The 23779-nt window shown below is 41.1% G+C and overlaps 2 protein-coding genes across 29 annotated transcripts in view; both read right to left on the reverse strand.

The window, feature by feature from the left end:
* Positions 1 to 7406, reverse strand: part of unc80 (unc-80 homolog (C. elegans)) — a 60193-nt gene extending 52787 nt beyond the window's left edge. For all 16 annotated transcript variants that reach the window (XM_089000277.1, XM_089000268.1, XM_089000214.1 and 13 more), the window contains exons 1-6: positions 7153 to 7406; positions 6916 to 6964; positions 6448 to 6604; positions 4761 to 5104; positions 2459 to 2582; positions 2312 to 2376 (exon numbers count right to left, since the gene is read on the reverse strand). In XM_089000277.1, the coding sequence (XP_088856403.1) occupies positions 2312 to 2376; positions 2459 to 2582; positions 4761 to 5104; positions 6448 to 6604; positions 6916 to 6964; positions 7153 to 7244 (831 nt within the window). In that variant the 5' untranslated portion in view covers positions 7245 to 7406. The remainder of the gene's footprint in view (positions 1 to 2311; positions 2377 to 2458; positions 2583 to 4760; positions 5105 to 6447; positions 6605 to 6915; positions 6965 to 7152) is intronic.
* Positions 7407 to 9664: 2258 nt separating this feature from the next.
* The window catches only part of LOC148903328 (uncharacterized), a 37427-nt gene continuing 23312 nt past the window's right edge, over positions 9665 to 23779 (reverse strand). For 3 of the 13 annotated variants that reach the window (XM_089000290.1, XM_089000297.1, XM_089000305.1), the window contains 11 exons: positions 23372 to 23424; positions 23220 to 23255; positions 21741 to 21917; positions 21552 to 21669; positions 17688 to 17744; positions 17106 to 17413; positions 15331 to 15423; positions 14911 to 15003; positions 13432 to 13513; positions 13245 to 13357; positions 9665 to 11078 (listed from right to left, as the gene is read on the reverse strand). In XM_089000290.1, coding sequence (XP_088856416.1) covers positions 10869 to 11078; positions 13245 to 13357; positions 13432 to 13513; positions 14911 to 15003; positions 15331 to 15423; positions 17106 to 17413; positions 17688 to 17744; positions 21552 to 21669; positions 21741 to 21917; positions 23220 to 23255; positions 23372 to 23424 — 1340 coding nt within the window. In that variant the 3' untranslated portion in view covers positions 9665 to 10868. The remainder of the gene's footprint in view (positions 11079 to 13244; positions 13358 to 13431; positions 13514 to 14910; positions 15004 to 15330; positions 15424 to 17105; positions 17414 to 17687; positions 17745 to 21551; positions 21670 to 21740; positions 21918 to 23219; positions 23256 to 23371; positions 23425 to 23779) is intronic. The other 10 variants (XM_089000380.1, XM_089000351.1, XM_089000322.1 and 7 more) reach the window with 9 other exon arrangements.

The following is a 23779-nucleotide window of genomic DNA, read 5'->3' on the forward strand; positions in this document are numbered from 1 at the left end:
TGTGTGTTGCACCAAGACAACTATTTGATATTCGCTGACACAAATTCCCAGCTGACAAATCAGCCCATTTCCAACGGAGCTTGGGCGCAATCTTCTGCTTTTTCTGGGTGCTGCATTGCTGTCATTGATGGCTCGAATTGATATGGGAGGACTCCTAGAATCAATTGCAAACATTTATGCTTTCCTCTTCAGAAGAACAAGAACAAGAAAACATCTTCTCCGAATCTGAAGCCATTGTTTTGATTCTCGAGCAAGGCAAGACGTCTTGGCGTGACGTCACGAACAGAGGGGTGGAACCTTCTGAAACTGACCATTTCCGGATTCATTTTGAAGTCATTTTTATTGGTGTTTTTCATTTAACAAAAAATATCAGCCTGCCTGATTTGGGTATTTTAGATGCTATAAAACGTTTTTCTGATGTCAGTGGGAAACAAAAACAAAAAATGGTGCCGGTTGTCCTTTAAATGTAGTGTGTACAAGCACAGTAAGAACACTACAACCCAATTTATTAACTGTCTTTCAAATGTGAAAAATATCCCTGAGCAGTTAATAAATTTGTCTCAAGGAATATGCAAGATATGGCACTTACAGACTATTTCGCAGATACATGGAGGAGGAAATGGAAATAGATTAAAATAACATGCACTGTGATTTATCAAGATTGCGTCTGTTTTTAAGTTTCCATCGAAGGGGCAAAGAAATCAACATTTATTGAAAAATGGAATCACTTTCAACATTCAAAACATATTATTACACAACGAAATATTCCAGCTCAATAATACCTACTTGTGTTAAATTCCGCCAAATCATAGATGGTTTGTCCTGACCGCGCGCTCAACAAACTCCTCACTGACGCCCTCGCCTTCACGCGCAAACAATACACGTGTACCGTCGCCGAGCACACAAACATAGACTACCTGCAGTTGAAATTTGCATACTCGGCTCGGCAGCCAATCAGAAGCCTGCTTCTTTCTTCCGGACTTTCGCAAGCGTTACAAAGTCGTGCAATTGCATGTCATTTTCCAAAATACAGTAAAGTCTCGTTATATCGATATTCAAGGGAGTCCGAAAAAATATCGATATAACCGGGACTATCGATATATCCGACCCTGTTTGCATGTAATTTTCTCCGTGTGTGTATAGAAATAGTATCGATATAACCGGGACTATCGATATATCCGATATCGATATAACGAGACTTTACTGTAGATGCACAGAACCTCAAACTAGAAGAAAGATTCAAAAGAAGCTAACAACATATGTGACGCTACAAAACGTAAATTTACATTAAACCGTGACTGTAAATTGTACGTGAGACTTATGAAAGGGGCTTAGTGGCTCGTAGGAATCAATGCAAACGTTGCATTGTGCACCACAATGACAATCGACTACTGTAGCAAAATTTACAGGCATGCGCATTTGACGTAAATTAAGCTAGCTAGCATTTGTAGTTGGTGCATTCTTGATTTAAAAAAAAAAACTTTATACTTTGTGACAATGTTTCTTATTGGGATTGGTCTCATTTTGCTTAAAGTTGGGAAAAATGGGGCAGGCAACTTTTCAGTTATCTGCCCTGTTGTTCGCTAGCTTTTTGTCATGAGTTTTAGACACTGTTTGTACTATAATTTGGGCAAGTTCGGCGGGCCGGATTGAAAAGCCTAATGGGCCGTATGTGGCCCGCGGGCCGTAGTTTGCCCATGCCTGGTCTAGTTCAATCAGCTATTTCATTATTTAGCATTTTATTTATGATTTTATTGTTCTGTGTATTGTTCTATTGATTGTAAAGTGTCCTTGGGTATTCAGAAAGGCGCTTGGAAATTAAATGTATTATGATTATTATTCTTATGATGATGATGATGATGATTATTATTGTAATTGTTATTATTAGTGGTAGTGGTAGTAGTATTACTATTTGTTTTCACAGAAAAAGGCAGGGCAAATGAAATCCATATTTTAAAGTATGCATCTTCTTTGCCTTTCGGCTTTTCCCTTCAAGGGGTCGCTACAGCAAATCAGTGTCCGCCATCTTGAGATGTTTGATCCGCATGTTTTTAAAATATGCATCTGCACATCAAATATAAATGTAAAGTGGAATAAAATAAAACTCATCATCACGTCTGTGTCATGTTTTTAGTATTTCCAAGTAGTTTGTAAAATGAATGATTAGATTTGTACTGGTACACTCAGGTCAGCATCAGTGATCTTAATTCGGGCAGTTTAATACAGTCACACACTCGTCCCGCAACACAGTCAATCAATATGGAAACAATGTACGTATGATAATTCAACTTAAAGAATTGCAAACACTCACCATGGGACCAGGGTTTCCTGACCCACGTGGGCTGCATTGGTTGATGACTGGAGAGTTTCGCTTTGCTGATGAAGCAAGCAAAGTAAATTAATAAGAAAAGATACATATCTATCTTTTAACTCGAGCCGAAAGGGGGTTACTATTCACCTGTTATGATGTTACGGACCGGTTTGATGAGGGCAGTGAAGGCGGGGATATCAGGCTGGCGGTGCTCCCACATTGGCTGCCAAATAATTAGACCGCTGACGAGACGGAAGGTCAGGTCGGACTCCTGCACAAATGTTGCATCCGTGGAATCTGTACTTTATTATTTATGAATGTATAAGATTACAGTAAAGTCTCGTTATATCGATACGCAAGGGAATCCGAAAAAATATCGATATAACCGGGACTATCGATATATCCGATCCTGTAGGGGGGGGGGGGGGGGGGGGGGAATGCGGCATCTTTGTTATGGCATGTAATTTCATCATTGGGTTCATGGATTGCGTATCTAACATGTTTTTTGTACAGTAGTGAAGTGAAAAATAAAGTTGTGCATAAAATAAAAACGTCTTTACACTTTTTAATGACTATTTCCTTTAAAAAATGCAACCAACCAATGCTAAATCGTCAAGTTCTATTCACACAGAGCCACGAACGCCAGCATGTACAATCATATGAAAAACAGTGATTGTTGCAAACAATAAAGATATCTGGATGCAACACAATTAAATACTGTACATGGATGAAAAACCAAAACTGCAACGTTTACATAACTTACGTGACGTTCGAGAGTGGCTGAATAGAATGCCGGCGCGCAGCTGTGACGTTACAACAGCTTTTTGACTGACTCAAGAAACACAAAAAGTGATGTTGGTTGCCCTTTAATGCACAGTATGGAATGTACAGTCATTTTCAAAATCATGACGCTTCAGCAGACAAAACAACAAACATTGTTGCAAAAAACGCTTGCATTCATGTAACAGTACATGTACATAACACTGCAATTAGTATGTATGTAAGCTATTTAAAAAAGTCATCAATCTTCTTCTGCTTCCCATTTTTATATTTTAATATGAACACTTCCATCTTGTTTAACGTTTCTAAAAAACCGGATGCATTTTCTACGGATTCAAAGAAAGATCGCGTGTCCGCAACCCCTTGCAACGCTTTTGTCGAAGTTGCAAAAGGTGTGCATTCAGTCGCTTCTTCTTCATCGTCATCAGCATCATCATCACGGGAATCTCCTGTGGCATATTTGGCTTTGACCTCCGCTGCGATATCCGCATTTGATGAGCTTGGGAATGTCGCAATGTCTTTGTCGACTGCGACATACGATGCCATGTCGGCGACTTTTAGCTTTTCAGCCAACACTGCAAGAGGAATGTTGTCGTCATCCTCTTCGTTAGCTGCAGATGTTTCCTCACTGCACCCTGGATTTTCAAATTTGCAGTGACGGAAGCAGTTCTTGATGGTGTTTTCGGACACCGTGCTCCACGCTTTGGAAATTGCTCTGATGGCATCCAAAACAGTCCATTGTTGAAGACACACGAGCAGCCGTCTGATACACACGAGCTGCCGTCTGAAAATGGCGTCTGCTCGGGAGAGCTGCTCACGTAACAAGACACGTGACCAAGTTGACCAATGGCGCAACGGATATATCGATGTAAACAAAAAAAATGGCCGGCGGGGGATGAAAAGGAGCACCGTAATAACCGGATTATCGTAACAACCGGGTATCATACTAAACGGTAAAAATTATACATAAAAAGACTAGAAATGTGCAAGGGAAATGAAAATAATATCGCGGTACTATCGTTATAACCGATATCGATATAACGAGACTTTACTGATTGTTCTGTGTATTGTTCTATTGATTGTAAAGTGTCCTTGGGTATTCAGAAAGGCGCTTGGAAATTAAATGTATTATGATTATTATTCTTATGATGATGATGATGATTATTATTATTGTAATTGTTATTATTAGTGGTAGTGGTAGTAGTATTACTATTTGTTTTCACAGAAAAAGGCAGGGCAAATGAAATCCATATTTTAAAGTATGCATCTTCTTTGCCTTTCGGCTTTTCCCTTCAAGGGGTCGCTACAGCAAATCAGTGTCCGCCATCTTGAGATGTTTGATCCGCATGTTTTTAAAATATGCATCTGCACATCAAATATAAATGTAAAGTGGAATAAAATAAAACTCATCATCACGTCTGTGTCATGTTTTTAGTATTTCCAAGTAGTTTGTAAAATGAATGATTAGATTTGTACTGGTACACTCAGGTCAGCATCAGTGATCTTAATTCGGGCAGTTTAATACAGTCACACACTCGTCCCGCAACACAGTCATACTTTATTTTATTTGTAGGGCAGGATCTATGACATGACACTGTTCTGTTTCACTTGTCTATGAAGAGCCTAGTAGGGAAGAATGTATGTTAGGATGTGAAATGTGTGAAATGACCTTGATCCGGTGAATGAGTGGTGCGAAGAGGAAGACAAACAGCTCCACGGTGGCCATGCTTTTGTGGAACAACTTGGTCCGAGCGTGCTCATCCTCCTCCAACTGGGAGCTGCTGTGCTGTCCGCCTGACCCCCCAAAGGCAGAGCTGGAGCAGGAGTCGGGTGCACCTGGAGATGAACCTTGGTTTCCAACAGGCTGTCGGAAGGCACCTCCGCCACTGCCGCCGGCAGACCAAGCGTGACCCAGACTGGGCTCGTGGTTGCACTCCTGAGCAGCGTCCAACAGCATCCAATGTAGAGTATGGAGCAGCTTGGTCTCAGCCACGCCCAGTTTGTCCTGATGACCTGTCAGAAGGTCAAAAGACAAGAGTAGATGTTACCATTTTACACTGAAGGAAGACATGGGACAATATGCACTTGAATCTTCCATGCATCAAATGTCCTTGGGGTTATTACCTACATAAAAAATATTGTACAATACCTGTTTGTGGCATATGATGCTAAATTCTCATGAAAACTAGTCTGATAGTATGTGCATTTTCCCAGAGAACCCCTCACCTAATGGGATGTCTGTACTTTCTGCAACTTTCTGGAATTGGCCATAAGATAATGTTGAAGGCCTAACTCACAAGAAAATAGTAATTGATGTCGAGGAAGTAGTGTTGAAGTGAAATATCATGAATGAGATGCTAAAACATTTCGATGTTAGGGAAGAACTACTGGAAGTCTCGCCTGTAATATGTGATGTGAGGGGTGGTATATTTATGTTTTTGATTATTAATACAAACAAATTATTGTCAAAGTGTGGTATGATTATCTGTCAATGTATGCTGCCTCCCTTTAACTTATTCACTGTCAAATGTGCAAACATGTGTCCACGCCAGTGCCAGGGATTTTCTCATTTTCACTCAAATTTCAGCACCCACAGAATATTGACTTTTATGACTACACAAACATTCAATGCAGCGTAAGAAACCTTATATTCTCTTCTTTCATCAGAAAAAAATAGTTAATTCTCAAGTTATATGGGTCTGGAGCAATATGAAGTGCAAGTGCGGGCGGTTGTACCAAAGTCAAATGCTGCCCAGTCGTGGGAGGGAAAAACATTGCTAGAGCTCTGACCAGTACTTTATCGGCACACCCCGCAAGAAAAAAACAAAACACCAACAAATTTGGGAAAGGCTCTCCACGTCATATTTTCACTTACCAAATAAATGTCAATGAATGACTTAATAGGAAGCTAAATCATAACAGAAAAAGTTCACATATTGCTACACTGGCTCGAACATTTTAAAAATCCAGGACAGTAGATGTGTTAAAGTACTGTTGAGTAGTATTTATATCGTGTGCATTTCATTATTTATAAAGGCTTGTTCTCTAGTCTATCCCAGCTAACTTCAGGCGGACTACACCCTCTACTAGTCACTCGTCAGTCACAGGGCACGCATACAGACCAGCGACCATTCACATCGAAACGCAAACCGGCACTGAGTGTCAACTGATCCCTCACTCCCCTTACCCAAGTCCGGCAACTGAACAACGATACCATGAGCGACTGAAACAGCTATCACATTTGTCATTATTCATGCCAGCGCGTGGGGGTTACATGAAAATGAATGTATCACGTTTTTTGCCATTACTGCATTTAATTTCTGGACAGACCCAAGATAAAGCAGGGGTATCCTCACCCAGTTTATTCCGATTGGAGAGCAAGATGGAAGTACAGTGGAGAACGTGCGGGAGAGCGGCCTGGACCAACTCCCAGCGGGATATGCTCTGGATGGCTTCGGACAGGGCCGGTGACAACCCGTGAAGCTTATTCTCCACCAGGACTCGCTCAAAGGACTGGAGAGGCAGCCAGAGAAAAGCAGAGGACACACATATGACATGAACCAAAGCTTCTTTCTTTGACTTTGTCTGCCACGGTCTCAAGTGAGGCTAAGCCCGTGGGAGAGAGAGAGACAGTGGCAGCTTTGTCGATCCCAGGGGATCTGGCCAGGCATCATTATGGATATGAGTTCTGGTTCCTGGGTAATCGGAGGAAGCAAAACTAATTTGCTAAATGCAAAATGAAGAGTGCACTTGATTTGCCGGTGAATTAAAGCAAAAACAGATTATGTACATATTTGTCATATTGCAATGTTACACTGACTTACCACGCAAGATGCTTCATATTGTTTCCCCAACTTAGGACGCAAAAATGCACTGAAAAAGAGACGATAAAGAAAATTTAAAAAACGACGATTTTGATTCGCCAATATCGGCGTTGACTTCCAGCTGTGACATCACCAGCACAAAACATTTTCTCATCTTGATTAAAAACCTTCGGGCTGCTCTCATCTGACCATTCGATGGAGAACGACGACAAACACCTGTTATGAATCGGAGCTAACCTGGTTTGCCGCCATAGGAAGGTCTGGATGGGGAACGGGATTCCTTTCCCGCACTCTGGCTCGTTGTCATCCAAGCTTTTCCTCTTCACCATGTTGGCCAGTCTTCGCCGCCTGTCTTGCCTGTTTTTCCGGCTGCGTGCGACCACCGGTTGGCGGCTGATGGCTCAGGTGAGCGGCGAGCTTTTCTCATGACATGATTGGATTCGTGCTGCGTAAAATGGCTGCAAGTGTCCGTCGCCGTGCGGAGGGTGGGAGGGAGGCAGGGGGTGAGGTGGGTGGTGGATGAAGGGAGGGAAATTGTGATTTCAGAACCGCCCATCAACAGCGACAGCTAAAAGGTCACTGAAGGGCGATACGTGTGCACATCCGCGTATCGTTATATGCGTGAGGGTTTATGTGTGTTCGTGTATGTCTTAGCTACTAGGGACGATGCTGTACAGTACATTTATGCCATGTGGCCAAGTTTTAATTGTGCCAATCATAAAGATAAGTGTCAGATACTGAGGGGGTGTGAAGCTCCCGCAGGGGCGGAGCTACAGAGGGCCAACCCTTCTTACTCTGAATCCACCTCCTTGTCACCAGAACCTTGGCTTTTATACTAACTCACACACAGAATACGGAGCTAGCTTTTCCGGTCCAATTCAAAACAGAAGACAGTGGTGCTGTCTCTGATCACCCGAAATCTTTCGAAGCTAGGCAAAAACTGTCAGGTCATTCCTACTAGTGATGGGAATTCCGTCTCCTTTCAGATCGGCTCACCAAAAAGATCCGTTTTTTTGGCTCCCAAATGGCTCCTCAGTCTTTTTTTGTTGCTTAAATTAATTAACTAAAAAAAATCATGTAAAATTATTTGACAAACAAATTACTCATGTAAAAAATACACTAGCTCAAATATTTGTGTTTATATGGCTTTATTTATATGTGCACAGACCGCATTCACTAACTTTAACTTTCCCTGTGGTTACTCTGGTCTGATGATCAGCTGTCACTAATTTGCTTTTCATATTAATAATGCTATAATACCAAGTAGTAAAAGTTATAATAATTGAATAATAATAAAAACATAATGTGACATTTGTCCACTCTACCGGTCTATGCTGATCTCCAGTGACCTGCTGAAATGGCTCCAAACGGTGCATGCGTCCTGCAGTACCTTCCCAGCTTCTCTGCTAAATTCTCAGAAATGTGTCTTTCATTGTGAACTCAAAACAATCCAGCAGACAGGTCCCCACTGAAATTTTCAATCAAATGGCATGTAACTGTGTTCGCGGTGTTCATCTGCCAGTTGTTAGACCAGTGGTTCTTAATCTTGTTGGGGGCACAGAACCCTATCAGTTTCATATGCTCATTCACCAAACCCTTCTTCCAATGACTGTGCCGACTAACTGCAGACGAGACTAAGGGGTGGACCTCTGCGGCGGAGGATCCACCCAACCCCTGAGACCAAATCACCGAACCCCTAGGGTACGATCGAACCCAGGTTAAGAACCACTGTGTTAGACTAACAGCTGTGTCTTTTTTGATCCATTCTTTGATTTCAGCACATTCTTTGTCATATATGATTCTGGTATGATTCTTTGATGAAGTGTTTTCAGAATCAGGAATAATAGCCCAACAATGGGGAAATTTCCTGCTTGGAATTGCATACATCAGGTTGATAGCATGAGTATATTTTCGGAATCCTTTGTCATCCACAATTGAAATGGCTGAAAATCACTTGCAATCAATTTACCCAGTTCCTCATCAATTGTGTTCTCTTTAGCTGGGTTGATAGCTTTTTGCATAAAGTGGCTCAAGGAGCTTTGGGTTGTACATCTTGGAAGTTGTGATATTGCAGCAGCAACAGATGCAGGCAGACGCACTAGAAACTTCATCAATAGCTGGTTCCCTTGCTTGTCTTTTCTTTTCAAATTGTACAGATGGGTGAACTGTTACGTGCCTGTGCGGGTTATTTGTGGAGCCTGATTGATGGGATATTTTAACATTGTAGTCGACACTCTGCCTTTGAACTATCAATAAAGTTGATAGGAGTCCAAATTTCACTGTGTTTTCTATCCATTTTCTCACCTTTTCACTTTTGTTTTTTCTTTGTTTGTGCTATCAAGCTCTGTCGTCTCCCTTTCCTGTTTCGTGTGCCACTCACAGTGTGCTGCCGTTTCTCGAACCCCTCCCCCTTCCCCTCACTGCTGCGTGTGTCTGTAATTCGCCCCTCCCTCCTCTACCACGGATCTTGACCAATCACGCGCGGCTTTCACCGACGACTGGGGTCGGGGAATAGAAGGGGGGGGGGGGGGGAGTCGTTGTTAGGAGCCGGCTCTCTTCCTTCCCTTCAGAGATCCGGCTCCAAGAACCGGCTCGTTCACTAATTCTTACCGAAGAATATGAACACTGAGCAAAAATATCATTTGGCAACAACAATGACTCAATCAATCTCCAGGGAGTTTTTGTAAGGTCCCGAGTTGTAAAATGTAACAAATGCTTGACATACTCTATACTCTGGACAGGTAATCTTTAATACCGTTAACAATTATAGCATTAAACTACACTTTCATTGCATAACACGTATGTGTCCATAACTAACATTTTTATACTATGTACTAGATTCTAATTGGGCTCTCAGTGTTGCTGAAGCCTAATGGAAATGTTAATAACTGTCTGATTGGCCCTCATTATATTGTCGGTGTGTGTATGTACATATGACCATATCCCTAACAAATATTGCAGCTACCTCTGCTAAAACATAAGGTAAGCTTGAATTACTTTCAGTCTTCTTTATTTCCTTTGCCACTGTTTTCCATGGAAGCATTTACCCAGGACAAAATTGGAAACTTGATATTTTAAATACACTTACACAGGAGCAGATAAACATTGGAGGGGATGAAACAGACATCAGGGTGGGACACAACAATGAGCGAAGAACACACAAAAACAGTTGGGAACTTATACTTATAGCTGCAGCATCGTGCACTCTTCGTTTCTCTAAAATGCACTGGTTCTATCACATACACACTCAAATGGAATGTTTGTTTACACAAGTGCACACTTTCATTTTCCCTTTGTCTCTGTAGCGGAATAAAAGCCCTTAGGTGATAAAGATGCCTTTGAACTCACTGTTTTCAAAAAGACCCTTGCAATGCTCGAAAACAATGCTCAATTAAGAGCAGAGAAATAGTAATTCAATTGAAGGAAATAAAATAACTATTATTTGAGAACTGCAGCTGTAGCCACCGTACAAAACTACAGTGACATATAAACACACATAAACACACATTTTCCAACAGGTCACATTACGTATCATAAAATCACCACAAACCATCTTTTTTCCCTTCAATGCCACATTCCTTTTAACAGACATGCTCAACAGATTCTCAAATTCCAAGCTAGTAGTTCTTTTGTCACAGTTTCAACAGTTTTCTAAGTTACTGCAAATTCGGTTTACTCTAAGAGTTGTCCCCATGCAAGCGCAATGCGCCAATGCTTTAAAAAAAATTACTGTACAATCATATAGAACACGGCCACTGCTGCTACACAAAAGTTCAATAAAAGAAAAAAACAATAATTTGTGAAGCGAACAATAATTGGAGGATTCTCTTTTTAAATCCCTTTGGAAAATATTACCGTCGAGGTGGAGGGTCTGGAGAGGGAAGTGGGAAAACATTGGACGTTTTTGACTGAATGAAATTGTTAGGGAGGAGGAATGACCCAAAGCCAGCGGCTCATAAGCCTTGCTTGGCCAGTGCTGCTGTGACGTCTTGAGCTAGTGTGGAGAGCTGCGGCGTCTCCAGAAGGTTGATGCTCCCGGCGGAGGACAAGTGAGGCGAGGTGCCTCCCATCTCCAGCCCGGGGGAGTGAGTGACAACAATTTCTGCACCGTGGTCCACCCGAGCTTTGGCGGACTCACGGAAGCTCAGCTTGTGGCTCTCGATCTGACAAGGAGATTGCAAACATTAAAAAAAAAAAACACAGGCACACCTACACACACACACACACACACACACACACACACACACACACACACAAACACCGAGAATATAGTGCAGTTGATTACTATTATTAATGATTACTAACAGTGATAAATATAAATGGTATATTATAGGTATGTGTTTTTTTCTGTGGCCTATCAAACCTTGTTCTGTTTGAATGGAGTTTCCAATACGTATCCGTCAGTGAAAATAACAACTGTGCCAGGCGAAACCGTCGTCCCTGCAAAATAATTTCAGGGAGTCGAAACCCCCCGTCTGGCTTGAGTTACCAATACAGAATTTTTTCAAGTTGGTATTGCGCAGGAGTTTTAATTGCTATCATATACAGTTGGGTATAGTCAAGACCACGCCAAATATCGCCTTCAACTATAAGTTGAGGCGACCCTCAAACAACACACCGAGGCTTCACTATTTAACAAAAGAAAGCATATGCGGTTACGTCGTCTACCCAAACTCATTTTCAAAGGTCTAAGAGCCAATGACGCAATACAAATGAAATAAAAACGTCAATGGATGTTACAGCTTCATGTTTGTTTTCAACATTTAGCTTGTAGCAGACATGCGCATTTCACCATGACGTCCCTGATCCACTGGTGAAAAAGACGCTTTGATCCTTTCCTCTTTCATCCAGGTATTTAGTTTTTGTTGTTGTTTTGGCTCCAAGATGGCACGGCGAGATTGGCTGCCTTTACAGCGGGTCCTGTATTTTGTTTTTATACTTCTTCCTTTCCTTTCCTCTCTCACTTTCATCACGTTGCTGCTGTGAAATGTAAAGTTCTACACTACAAGACTAATAAATTGACTAAATAGTATAATTGGTAGATAATCTGCACAAAAACATACCTTCATGGCTGACCACTTCTTTCTGTACCGAAACATTACACAATTGATTTTGAATGAAATATGCCACCTCAACTGTACCTAACTTAACTAGCAGTGACGTGCAGTCAGGGGAGGTCATCATGGAAATATCAAAGGAAAAAATAAATTAAACAGGTATATTTATTTAGTGATTTGTACTTTAAAGTTCTTTTCCATTTAACTTCACCATTTTTGGATTTTTTTCAAAATCGCTGAATTTTCACATTTACCATTCAAATACTAAGTAGAGACGAGCGGTGAGGCAGCAGCCGACTGAGCCTCACCATGGATTGCGCAATGACTGCGAACTGTTCTGGCTTGCTCTGCAGTGAGACCGCATTGCTGTCCCTCTGCATATCGCTATTAAAGTGTTCAAACACTTTTAGTATATGAACTAAATTTCTACAGTTTAGCTGGTGTATATAATGTAGAGTCACTTTACATTATAAACACTGTACAACAGTGTTTATTTTATTTTTATCAAAACTGTGTGCACAGGTGAGGCACACAGTTCTCCTGCCTCATGACAGGGGGCGCTGGTGATTACAGAGATTCTTCTTGCGCCTCCTCGGCTGCAGAATAATAGAATTAGTGAGAGCACGTTACAGCAAACGGTTAGCAAGTTAAGTGCAACTATGCAGTCATTTTTTTGTGTTGCTTGGCCTTTATTTTCAGAATGGAGGATTACGTATCTAAATTGAAAGAAACAGAGATAATTTTAAAACTGAAGAAAGATAAGGAAGGCTTCTACAACGAAGGTCTCGATGCCTTTCTTCAGAAGGAGCGGCGCATGGACTTCATTTATAAGTAAAGGTTACACGATAAGGTTTTTTTTAATTATGTTTTTCGATGCTACACTTTATATAAAGAATGCTGACATGACATTTTAAACAAAACACATTAACTGTTGCAAATCAAATGGTGAATAAGCTACTCTGTAGAGTTCATACGTTTGTAAATCTGACTGTGATGACGTCAGTGCCTCACTAGACATGAACCTCACCGCACGTCACCGCTAACTAGCCACACGACAATTCTCATCCAGATGAAATGTCCAAGAGAGTTAAGAGATTTATTCTCAAGCTGTTTTTACCATTATGTGTCCATTGAAAAATGAGTAAAAATAATATGCCAGATGAGCATACTTCAACATGGCTTTCAAGTTAAAGTACAAAGAGAAAAAAAAGCGGCAAGGGTAATTTTGACATACACGGGCACATGAGTGTCCAACTAAAAGCAATATTTTACCATCACATGTCCTCCTCCTGGCACGTGGCTTGCATTGTCCATGGAGCCGACCTTGGATAGAGCTTTGTCTTTAAAGTCCAGCTTCACATTCTCAATCCGAACATTGCCCCCGCCTGGGAAATGACAGTGACGAGGGCAATTGCAAAGTCATTTTTATCATCTCATCCGTTTTGATCATGGTGCCTACCTGGCCTGTGGCGGATATTGGACATAGAGCCACATTTGGAAGTGATGTGGCTCAAGTCGATTTTGTTGGTTTGGATTTGGACCTGTAGGAAAGATTGGCATGTCCGTGTTATTCTGTGTTTACAGCGAGGGAAAGAGTTGCAGTTATGATACTGGCATAATCTCTGAATAAGCACGGGGTGGCACGACATGCACGCGGATAAATTTGGATTAATTTGTACTCAACCGAGACAAGAGGTCGCGATGCCAGTACATGAAAGCACAAATATTAAATGAATGCAGAATGCGGAAGTGGTGGGGCTTTCTTTAAACTTCATAAAATCACAGGCGATGTACATTTCATACTGGGTGGGACCGCATTGTAACTGATTGAATGACATGTTCGGTAATGCAAAAAAAAAAACAACATATGGATGCAAATGATCCATTTTGGTCACTGCTTATCCTAAAGAGGTCGCAGGTGGGTGTTGGAGCCCAGCTGACCTTGAGCGACTACACCCCGAACTGGTCATCAGCCAGTCGCAGGGTACACCCATGCAGCAATGAACTGATCCCACGCTGCCCACACACAACTCAGGTGAATGTACAACTACACGAGGGGTCGGGAACCTTTTTGACTAAGAGAGCCATAAAAGTAAAATATTTAGAAATGTTTTTCAGCGAGAGCCACACGCACGCGCGCACGCACATACAAACGCTCGCGTGCGCGCGCGCACATACAAACGCTCGCGTGCGCGCGCGCACACACACACACACGCGCGGCCACTTTTCAACAAAATATCAGAATGTATTATTTAAAATAACTTTGTGATAGTACTCACCGTTAACATGGATGGTTTTCCGTTCCTCGTGTTTGGTAAAAATCCAGGAAAACGATCGGAATGAAATTCAATTTGCCGGTCCAGAGGCGAAGTTACTGCTAGCTAGGCTCATAAGCTTCCACACTTGCTATCTGCAATCTACTTCTCGCAGAAGTATGTTGATGCTAACATTTTAACGCTTGTTAAAATGTCACTGACATTCGACTGTTTCATCGATGGTATTGTTTCATTGCAAATTAGAATCAGAACATTTTCTCTCCTCTCATGCTCCGTTGCATTCACGCTGAAGTGCACAAGTTGGGCTCATTTAAAGGGGCGTTTACCTGTTTCAACATGACGGCCACTATCATCCAATCAACATGGCGCTTTCAGCCATTCTCGGTCAGTGTCATCCAATCAAAATTGCGCTTTCCGCCAACTGCAGCCCCAACGGGAAATGAATGGCGAAAAAAACGACAATATGTATTATAATATGTAATATTTATCGGCGAGCCATATGCAATCATCAAAAGAGCCATATATGGCTCGCGAGCCATAGGTTCCTGACCCCTGAACTACACCATTAGCGACATGTTTAACACCCACCATTTCAAAGTAAGTAGACATCGACATTTGATTTTACTATAATGTTTTTTTAAATTGCTGTTGAGTCAACTCACGTTTCCTCCGCCTGGTGCGTGCTGGATTTTGTTCAGGGAGCCACATTTAGCCTGGACGTGGCTATAGTCCAGTTTAACACTTGGAATCATGACCTGGGAATGACAAGGTTTAAATATTTTTAGACAGACAAGTGGCAGAGAGAAGGCCCACCCAAGTGGGATGGTTTGGCCTTCCAGAGAATCCCCTCGTCCCCTAAGAATTATTTCAGTGAAATTATAACAATATAATTTTAAATGCTGAACCTCACACTGTCATCACCGTGTTAAGCTTTGCATCTTATTTAAACAACATTTGTTTCAATATTTTTTTTAAATGCAACCTGCACCACTTGCAACCCGCAGAGAAATTAGGGGGCAAAGGAGGGAGCCAAAATAAAAAGAGAGAAGGAAAAGACCAGGAAGAGATAAAGCCGTACATACATTGCCTCCTTTGGGCGTGTGCTTCAGATTATCCTTGGAGCCGCACTTTGATTGAACATGACTGAAATCCATCTTCTCGTTTAAAATTTGCACCTAGATCAAAACGAAATAATAGAAAAAAAAAAAGCTGTGTGCCTCAAATGTGCAATGAATGATCAATGTGTTTTGACTTTTATTTTTAGTATGTATTTAGTATAACTACGTCTGTGTAAGCTCTCAGTTGTACAGGAGTGGTCCATCGATGAAAAGGCTTCTTCGGCCGTCATCTGTACTTTTTTGAAGGTGTCGGACGTTTTGCTTCTTATCCAAGATGCTTCTTCAGCGAACTAAAGTCTTACTGGTAGTATCGGCCCTAAATATATATCCCTTATGTCCAGACATGGCGGCGCCGGACACTGCTATGATAGGTCCCCTAGTTAGGTTAGGGACCTATCATAGCAGTGTCCGACGCTAATTAGTGATTAGTATAACTACGAACTTTTCTTTCCAAATTTTATCAATAACATACACGACATATATGTATTAATAATCTGAGGAAGATGGAAGAAAGAAGCATTTGATCTGCAATGCAGCAAACAGGTATGCAAAAGGAATTTTTGTTGTATGCCACATTTTAGGTTTCCCTCACAGGGGGTTTATGACCATAAAAATAAACTATATGTTTACCTCATTATATTATTACATACTATTATCATGATTGCTTGATGTACTGGATTTTAAAGAGTTTTTTATTTGAAATCAAAGGTCATGAAAACAATGGGGCATGCAAATATATAAGTGCAGTGGAACCATGAGTTCAAGTGAATTGTTTGTTGGCCCCTTTTGTAACATGAACCATTCATAAATTTACATGATGCTTCCCATCAAACATGTCACACGTTTGCTTGTGGTTACAAACAAACATGACTGTAAAGTGTCCTTGAAAGTTTTGAAAGGTGCTTATAAATGAAATGTATTGTTATTATTATTATTATTATTATTATTATAAAGTGTCCTTGAGAGTTTTGAAAGGTCATGCAGCAAAACTCCTTTGATCTATTCAATTCAAGAATGTGGAGACGGGAAGAAGTGAAAGTTAGAAGGGGCTCAGAGGAGGGAAAAAAAGCAGTCAAGGTGACTTCAGAGGTTTCACAAAGAGTCCCAAAGAGGAAGATATGACGTATGAGGAAGTTCAAAATGTAAACAAAGACTACAGAGCGATGTTTAGAGATGTTTGTATGGCGAATTACCCTCACAGAAGTCTACCCACCAGTCTCGAAGCTGAATTCTACCCACCACGAGTAGTCTAAACACGGCATTCTGATTAACGTGGTATTTGTGGAAACTGAGTTAGATAGCAAAACCGTTTATGGCAGCATCAAGGCTGTATTGCTACTTGGTGTCAACTGAAAATGGCTTATTAGTTGCTCATGGCTTAGGTCAGGACCAATCACAAAGCAGCTTCAGAAAACAGGTGAGCTGCGAGCGGTCATGACCTGGGGACTGAAGAACTATGTCACTTTCAGTTGACAGAAAGTGGCGAAATGGCTGCCGCCTGAGATGGATAAAATCAGGTGGATTATGCTCCAGAAACAAATATTAATCAGAATGCTGTATTTAGACTAGTCGCAGCACATACTTAGTCATCATCATCATTATTATTATTAAGGAAAATTCTAGAGTTGGCCTCCCTTACACACTTTTGATTGAAAAAGTTTGCCAAGGGTTTAGCCAGAATTGAATCAAAATCAAAATGTCCCCATGAATGTACTATAAATATGACACAAAACTATTACCTGTCCACCTTTGGGTTGGTGTTTAAGATTGGTAGTGGATCCAATCTTGGACTTGACATTCTTGAGGTCAGGAAGCGGCTGGTTGAGAACCTTCAACTGCCGCTGAGCTGAAGATGGCGACTTGGGCGGTGTGCGTATTATCGCAACCTTCTTCTCTTGGAGAATGCTGAAGGACTTGGGCGTATGGCTGCCGGGTGTGCGCGAGCCTGGCGTGCGGGAGTAACTCGGCGGCGTGCCCGGTGTCACCGCGGAGGATCCAGGGGTGGATGTGCCGCTGCGGGCTGACCATGAACGTGTGGAATCTGTGCCTGAAATGGAAGAAAGAGGTTCGCCCTTAGAGAGCAGAAGGCAAAAGAAGTGAATCTGTGTGATGATGGTGATTGTCCGAACACATGGATTGGATTGAAAATGTGATTGTTAACAGGCGGGTTACTGACATCATAGATGTTTCTAAATAATGATGTTATGCAAAACACAACAATGAATATACAATAAAGTGGGCTTGACAATCTAACAGTCAACATAAAAGCATTGCGTGTGACAATGGATTTTGAAAATCAGGTTGTGATGTGACTGAATTACCTGCCATACTAGGGCCCCTTCCAGACCTGCAGCCAGCCTTGGCATCAGTGTTGATGGCTAAAGGAAAAGATGGATGTGTGTCGACAATGTGATGGGTAAACATGGCGAGTGATCACTTAAAGGACAACCGACGTCACTTTTTTGCTTTTTAACTGACATCAGAAAAACGTTTGATAGCATCTAAAATACCCAAAGCACGCAGTATGATATTTTTAGTGAAATGCAAAACACTAACAAAAATGACTTAAAGTGTCCAAAATCTGCAAAAAATTGAGATGCGAATTGGGCATTTTCAGAAAGTCCCGCCCCCGGTTCGTGACGTCACGCCAAAACGTCTTGCATTGCTGGAGAATCCAAACAATGGCTTCAGATTCGGAGAATATGCTTTCTTGTTACACATCCAGTTATGAATATGATTCAAATAGTTCTGAAGAGGAAAGCAGCCATGTTTGCAATCGATTAAAGAATTTATTCCGTGCCATTATGAGGCAACATTGAGGGGAGAACGAAAAAGAGGCACAAAATGGCGACCTCCAGTGGCCACCTCCGCTTCCACAGGCTGATAAATTCCTTATATGAAGCTTGGACTCCCTCTTCTGGCGGCTTTTGGGTGCAACACGGTTCTCAGACCAAACATGTACAGCAAAATACATTGACGTGATGGACGCTACAATGCGTCTTTTTTTACGGTCAGGGGTCGGTCCTTTCATGACGTCACGTACGGACTCGTCACCAACTCAAAAACAAGACTTCCTGAATATTCAGAGCGAGTCTTAAAACGTAAAATATAGCTATATGCGGTGGAATCTTATTAAAATACGCTCAGTAGAAGTCATTTGAAGCCATTTTACAAATTATGGACACAACTTGTCCGGAGACGTCGGTTGCCCTTTAAAATGAGTGTTTCCCAACCTCTATTGAAGCAAGGAACATCATTTGAAATTAGAAAGAGCTCAGACTGACACAAAAATGTCATGCAACGTTTTCATAAACAAATACGAAGGATCTCGTCTGAAATAAACTTACAAATTGACTTATAACTGAAATGTATTATTATTATTATTATAAATCTGGTACTGATGAGGTGAAATACAAACACAGAGCTATTATTCTGTTGAATGAATGGCAACAGATGCGTATGCGGGTTAATTGTAATTTTCGCCATCTAGTGGAAGAGCACATAGTCTTCTGATAAGGACAGATTATTTGGATCAAAATCAATGATTATTCACGGCTGAAGCAACCAGTTGAGGGCGTACCCCGCCGACTGCCCGAAAACAGAGTTGATTGTCTCCAGCACGCCCCTGACACTAATTACGATACGTAAATTTGAAAATGGCTGGATGGCTCATTGGATGGATTATTTATGTAAAATTTTGTCATGTTCTTTGGACCATTTTATGATCTCTCACTACACAAAAATGTAATTGAGAATCACTGACTGTGACTGCATGACAAAGTAAAATTGGATGAATGCGTGGAGTTCACTCATTCAGAATCAGAAAGCCTTTAATAGTTCCACAATGGGGATATTTGCAGTCCACAGCAGCAATTTGAAAGGGGATGGGGGTGAAAGGATAAAAAAACAAGATATTCTAAGCACAATAAATAATGTCAGAAGACTGAGGTGTATACTGTAACTGTGCAAAGATGTTTCATAAAAACTGTACATAGCAGTGACGTGCGGTGAGGTTCATGGCTGGTGAGGCACTGACGTCATCAGAGTCAGATTTACAAACATATGAACTCTTCAGAGTAGTTTATTCACCATTTGATTGGCAACAGTTAACGTGTTTTGTTTAAAATGTCATGTCAACATTCTATAAATAAACTAGCATAGAAAAAAAGAATAAAAAAATTATTATTGTGTTACCTTTACTTATAAATGAAGTCCATGCACCGCTCCTTCTGAAGAAAAGCATTGATACCTTCTTTGTAGAAGCCTTCCTTATCTTTCTTCAGTTTTAAAAGTCTCTCTATTTTTTTCATTAGATATGTAATCTTCCATTCTGAAAATAAGGCCAAGCAACACGATGATTGCACTTAACTTGCTAACTGTTTACTGTAGCTTGCTCTCACTAATTCTATTATTCTGCAGCCGAGGAGGCGCAAGAAGAATCTCTGTAATAACCAGCGCCCCCTGTCATGAGGCAGGAGAACTGTGTGCCTCACCTATGCACACAATTTTGAGAAAAATAAAATAAACACTGTTGTACAGTGTTTATAATGTAAAGTCACTCTATATTATGTACACCAGCTAAACTGTAGAAATTTAGTTCATATACTAAAAGTGTTTGAACACTTAATAGCGATATGCAGAGGCTGGGCCTCACCTGCCTCCCCTGACTGGAAGTCACTGGTACATAGTGCAAGTATCAAGGAAAAGGCATATTGATATACAGTGGAACCTCGGTTCTCGACCATAATCCGTTCCAGAACCCTTTTTCGAAAAGCGATTTGTTTGAACACCAAAATCATTTTTCCCATTACAAATAATGTAAATAGTTTTAATCCGTTCCAACACCCTGAATGTTTACCTTTTTAGTATTTGATACATTATTTTATGCATGAAATTGCACATTAAAATGCTGACCAACACATAAAAAGCAATGTATATCTCAGAAAATGTTAAGTAAAATAGCAAAGACACAAATAACATACACATAAATGTAACCCAGGCTAATTTACGTTCGCGTTATCGTAATCTTCCATACAAAAGATTACGCAAACATGAACGTGTAAAAAAAAAAAGGATAAAGAAAATAATTATGAATAGGATTTCACAGCCTCCTTATTCTTTAGTATCGTACTGATCGTAGATTTCACCATGCTGTATTCGCTAGCCAGATCAGACACTCGCACACCTTTCATATTTTGCTATTATTTCTTTCTTAAATGCAATAGTTGTACGCACTACTTTTCTTTTTTCACTTGTAGCAGCTTTGCTGCTTGCACTGACTTTCTTTGGAGGCATGATTAGGGGCTAAAACACTTCGTACACCTATATTAAACGCGAGACCAAAACACAGCATGTCCGCACATGACAAGTTGGTCACGAAGAGAGCGATCTACACCCGTATGCCGCTCAGCATCCCACCCTCGCGTACGCGCTCACGTGTCGTACCGCGTTCGAACTCCGATTTTTGTTCGAACTACGAAGCAAGAATTTCTCAAATTTTTTGTTCGAACTCCGATTTGTTCGAACTGTGAGTCGTTCAAAAACCGAGGTTCCACTGTATGTATGTACCTGTAGTTGTATTGCATAAACACAAGGCGGCTGTGCTATTTACAGCAGAGGTCCCTAGATGGGACCGTCTCGTTGCAGAGGAACAAGCTAAGGGGTCCCACTGATTCAGTTGTAGTGAGTTGTATTTTTCATGCGCTTTGTACTTGTTTTTGTGGTGTATCTTATTTTGAAGGCACGTTTAACCATTACCATGATGATGTTACATATGTTGTTGGCACGATGTTACCAGGACTAAACAGTACAGGATAAAGTTGTATAAAAATACACAATGGATTCTCGTTTATTATTATATTTAAAAGAAAGAAAAAAACAGTTTCCATGCCTGTCGTATCATTTTATTTTGTTGTATTTATCCGCCGGGCCGTGAAAATATTGACTGACATTAAACCGGTCCGTGGCACAAAAAAAGGTTGGGAACCACTGATTTACAGTGCATTCGCAACTACCTTCCATTGAGAAATCACCAGGAATGATGTGGGGAAATGAACTGCCCTGAAAGTAAAAACCTCAGACTGCTGTTTGTCTTACATTAATGCCATTGAGTGCATCGGCTTTGTGTTAAACTAAAAAGCCAGAAGATTTTTCTCAAGAGCAAGGGAACAACTGGCGTAGCTTACATGTTGGCCTGCTGGGGGTACTGTTGTCCTCTTGTTCAGCTGCAGGGAGGTGGCGGGTCAGTGACTTGGACGGCCTGGGGAGAGACGACCTCTTCTCTGGACTGCGGTATGCTCTCTCCTGAATGCACAAAGAGTATGCTGTATTCTGGATATGCGTCGGGTCATACACATTTTTTTCACCTTCTCTACCTTTGTGTTTTTCTGAGGGGGAGGGCGAGAGCATGCCGAGGCAGGTCGAGCCTCACTGAGCACCGCCTCTACCTGGGGGCTCCGTTTCAGGGTACATGCAGAGCCGGGGCGTGAGGGTTGCTCATCAGAACCTTGGCTCTGCACTGCCATTTTTGACAGGACAGGCCGTGTGGGGTTCTGGGTGGCAGGGTGGCGGCCACCACAAGATTGAGCGAAGCATGCCGGACAGATGATGGATGATGTGGCAGGTGGACAGATGGAGAAATTATGACATTAGATGCAGATGACATGAAATGTGTCTAATTATACTTTTGATATCATGAATTAAATACATATATACATTTTACTGCAAATCCATCACAGGGAAACAATGGTCAGAAATGTCCTCAGGATGTGGCTTGTCAGCCGGAGAAGGCATCGGTCCAAAGTATTCTTTAAAGACGCAGCTGCCCAGGACCTCCAGATGTTTTCTTTCACCCACCAGTATTAAAGTCTGCTCCCCAAGAGTGAGTTTGGTCAATGACTTTCCCACCAGAGAAGCCACATTTTGGGGTGTAGACTTTGTTCTAGTGTCAACAGACATCTACATAGTGGGATAAGGAAGGATGCTTGCCAGGTTCAATGTTTCACACTCTAAACTCGTAATTGTAAACATTTTGTACATCACTCTTTGAGATCACACATAAGAGCTCTTTTGTTCATTATTACATTGGGGATTTAATTTGTTTACATTCTTTTATTATTTGGTATGCTTGCTTAGACCTTTGTCGTTTTATTAGAGACAATGGGAACAGTGTATTTTTTTGTGGATTAATCAAGTACTGGATGTATCTATCTACTGTATATCTGGAAAAACATGTGTGCCATTCTGGTCCCTATTCCTCAAAGACAGCGAGGGTTAATTCTAAATATATTATTGTAAAAAAAGTCCCTTTTTGGTTCTAAGAATAAATTGTGTGCCTTTCATTCATGAAGTACATTCATGCTTGTGTTACATGTTGAATGTGTGTCATATTTAACAGATTTATGTTTGATTAATGTTGCATTATTGATTTGAAACAAATTCTGACTTGAGTTTGTGTACAAAACAGTGACATCCAAGTCTTTGCACAACCTGCGTTGCACACCGACAAAAAAACAATCAATTGGCTGTGTGATATTTTGTTCAACCTTAACACATTTTATTATCTCAATATTGATGCATACAAGGTTGTGGAATAATTTCAATTGAAATAAATAATGAAACCGGTGATATTTGTGTTGGAAATGTTTGAGTACATAAAGATAAAAAAGTTAGCCATTTTGACCAATTATCATGGATGATACTCGGGAACCATACTATTTTCTAACGGGCAGGCATGGACCCTAAGAATTCTTTTTATTTCAGCAAATGGGTGCAAGACAAGACATACACATATAAAGAAGTTGGGTATGGCTGTGATGCACACATAGATCTGGCTCTGAGTTGACTAAACTTACAGATTTTCTCTGTCGGGACAGACGTAAGGACGAAGGCTTGCATGCAAGACACAATGAGAGACACACATGCAACCATGCAAAAGTTAAAAAAAAGTGTGTTTTCATGCAAAACATACAGTACATGGAAGCATAAATGCCAGAGGGTAACTTACGGTGGGTCTCTCCCTGGACTGGTGGACACTAAAAGGCTGACAGCTTTCTATACCTGTGAAGAAAAAAAAGTGACGCATTAACGAATGATGTCAAGCAGCAAACAGTTAACATAAAGACTAAATGCATCACTATGCAACAGCAGGTATCCACGGTCAATATCCAGGTCAGTCTCTTTTCACAACACCCAAACAAGCACGAAAAACAACAGTATGATATGCCAGCAAAACAAGCTTTTGCAATTAAAACACACACACACACACACACACACACACACACACACACACACACACACACACACACACACACACACACACACACACACACACACACACACACACACACACACACACACACACACACACACACTAGCGTAAATATGAAGCAAAACTGGAGAGAACCCATTATGG

Source organism: Hippocampus bargibanti, linkage group LG01 (assembly GCF_051943395.1).
Source record: "Hippocampus bargibanti isolate YZ-2025 linkage group LG01, ASM5194339v1, whole genome shotgun sequence".
Taxonomy (NCBI): domain Eukaryota; kingdom Metazoa; phylum Chordata; class Actinopteri; order Syngnathiformes; family Syngnathidae; genus Hippocampus; species Hippocampus bargibanti.